The sequence below is a fragment of the Scomber japonicus genome, chromosome 16, assembly GCF_027409825.1.
Source record: "Scomber japonicus isolate fScoJap1 chromosome 16, fScoJap1.pri, whole genome shotgun sequence".
NCBI classification, from domain to species: Eukaryota; Metazoa; Chordata; class Actinopteri; order Scombriformes; family Scombridae; genus Scomber; species Scomber japonicus.
The window spans coordinates 660,795-663,294 of NC_070593.1; the positions used below are offsets into that span (position 1 = coordinate 660,795).

At 42.4% G+C, this 2,500-nt stretch overlaps 1 protein-coding gene and 2 non-coding genes across 3 annotated transcripts in view; all 3 read left to right on the forward strand.

Moving 5' to 3' along the window:
* The window catches only part of timm9 (translocase of inner mitochondrial membrane 9 homolog), a 2,008-nt gene extending 299 nt beyond the window's left edge, over positions 1 to 1,709 (forward strand). Inside the window, exons 2-4 of the mRNA XM_053336006.1 lie at positions 638 to 682; positions 768 to 863; positions 1,536 to 1,709. Coding sequence (XP_053191981.1) covers positions 644 to 682; positions 768 to 863; positions 1,536 to 1,667 — 267 coding nt within the window. The 5' untranslated portion in view covers positions 638 to 643 and the 3' untranslated portion in view covers positions 1,668 to 1,709. The remainder of the gene's footprint in view (positions 1 to 637; positions 683 to 767; positions 864 to 1,535) is intronic.
* LOC128376085 (small nucleolar RNA SNORD53/SNORD92) lies at positions 256 to 340 on the forward strand. Its single transcript, XR_008323237.1, has one exon. It is a non-coding gene; the product is annotated as a small nucleolar RNA SNORD53/SNORD92 (small nucleolar RNA).
* On the forward strand, positions 1,302 to 1,386 carry LOC128376086 (small nucleolar RNA SNORD53/SNORD92). The gene has a single exon (XR_008323238.1). It is a non-coding gene; the product is annotated as a small nucleolar RNA SNORD53/SNORD92 (small nucleolar RNA).
* Positions 1,710 to 2,500: the final 791 nt, after the last annotated feature.

The following is a 2,500-nucleotide window of genomic DNA, read 5'->3' on the forward strand; positions in this document are numbered from 1 at the left end:
GGACTTTGGTTTAATGTTATTATTAATTATAATATTACATTTTATTTAAAGGCGCCTTTCTGGGCACTCATGGACACCGTACAGAGTTACTGAAATTAAAAACACATTATTATTAATTATAAACTGTTTTAATATCTTTATTATAATAGAAGAAACATTAAAGAAACATTTTGTTTGTGTTAAAAATAAAATAATATATATATATATAGTATAGTGTTAAAGGTAGAGTAAAAGGATCAGAGCTCTGATTGGCTGTTGGAGTGATGATGCTGAGAAAGGTTTCGCTCAATGAGCTGATGATGTCATGTGATGTCACATTTTCTCTTGGCTGTCTGACCAATCCCCTGCCAGCGTTAACCTCTCGACCAATCCGCTGCCAGCGTTAACCTCTCGACCAATCCGCTGCCAGATAAATGATTATTAACTTTATTTAATGTCTGAAATAAAAACTAAATTAATTTAATAACGTGATCATCAGAAACAACGATTTAAAATAAAATGTTTTCAGGATGTTTGAAGTTTGAATGATTTAAAATAAAGATTAATTCTATATAATATAATTGTGGTGTTATATTATATATTAATAAACTAATATATAAGTGTATATTACAATATATTAATATAACGTTTGTTTCAGTGAACGATGGCGGCTCAGGTGACGGAGTCTGATCAGATCAAACAGGTAACTTCAGCTGATTATCTTTAATCTTTATTTTATTTTTACGTCTTTTATTCTGAAAGGTTGTTAACGTAACTTCCTGTTTCAGTTTAAGGAGTTTTTGGGAACGTACAACAAGGTGACGGAGAACTGCTTCATGGACTGCGTCAAAGATTTCACCAACAGGGAGGTGAAGGCTGAGGAGGTTGGTCACCACGGCAACACACACACGCTCAGTCACCATGGCAACACACACGCTCAGTCACCACGGCAACACACTCAGTTACCATGGCAACACACACACTCTCAGTCACCACGGCAACACACACACTCTCAGTCACCACGGCAACACACTCTCAGTCACCACGGCAACACACACACTCTCAGTCACCACGGCAACACACACAGGCTCAGTCACCACGGCAACACACACAGGCTCAGTCACCACGGCAACACACACAGGCTCAGTCACCACGGCAACACACACAGGCTCAGTTACCAGTTATTAATAGCACTGTTTCCCACAATGCATCTGTGTAGCTGTAGCGCTATTATAGTGTTACCATGGTGACACCATGACTGCAGCTTCAATAATAAACTGTTCTGCTCTAAAGAGAAGAGACATCAGAGCTCTGATTGGCTGTTGGAGTGATGATGCTGAGAAAGGTTTCGCTCAATGAGCTGATGATGTCATGTGATGTCACATTTTCTCTTGGCTGTCTGACCAATCCGCTGCCAGCGCTACTCTGTTTAAGCTTCGATAGTTTGAACCCGTAGACGTGTTGTTAGCGTTAACGTGTTATAATGATGTCATGATGATGTAATGATGATGTGATGATGTCATGATGATGTAATGATGATGTCATGTGTGTCTCAGTCCAGCTGCTCTGAGTCCTGTCTGCAGAAGTACCTGAAGATGACTCAGCGGATCTCGATGCGGTTCCAGGAGTACCACATCCAGCAGAACGAGGCTCTGGCTGCTAAAGCCGGTCTGCTGGGGCCGCGCTGATCCGGGTCAGACTGGACTGGACTGGACCGGACCAATCCAGGTCGGGTCAGACTGGACCGGACTGAACTGGACCGGGCTGGACTGGGTCGGGTCAGACCGGACTGGACCGGGACCCGGCAGGCTGAGAGGATCCAGACTGATCCAGTCTCACTGTGACGGATCCATAAAGACTCTAACTGTTGTTACACCTGGGAGGAGCTGACCCCCCCCCCCCCCCCCCCGTGGCAGAGAGCATCATGGGAGATGTAGTCGGCCCGGTTGTACAGAACTTTAATTTCAGATTGTTTTTTATTATTAAAGTTAAATCATGATTTTCTGTCATCGTGCTTTTAATGTGAAAATAAACTATGAAAAGAATCATCTGCTTTTATTTTGGAAAGTTTTAAATAATTTATCTTTTGTCACTTTTGGGCCTCCGTACATGATGTCACAGTCAACAGCCAATAGAAGAGCTCTAAACCAGCAGCTGGTCGTCTCCTGATGAACCGAGAACATGATATATGGTCCTTCTGTCCTTCCTACTTCCTTTTATCCTTTTTGTTCATTACTCCCTTTCTTCCTTCCTTTCTTCCATCTGTCCTTCCTTCCTTCCTTCCTTCCTTTCTTTCTTCCATCCGTCCTTTCATCTGTCCTTCCTACTTCCTTTTATCCTCCCTTTCTTCCATCTGTCCTTCTTTCCTTCCTTCCTTCCTTCCTTCCCTTCTTATGTCCTTAACCAGCTGAAGCATCGATAATGAAATAATGAAAATGATCTTCAGGTTCAGACTGAAATGAGACGCACCCTTTCCTTGTTCCTTCTGTCCTTCCTACTTCCTTTTATCCTTCCTCCCTTT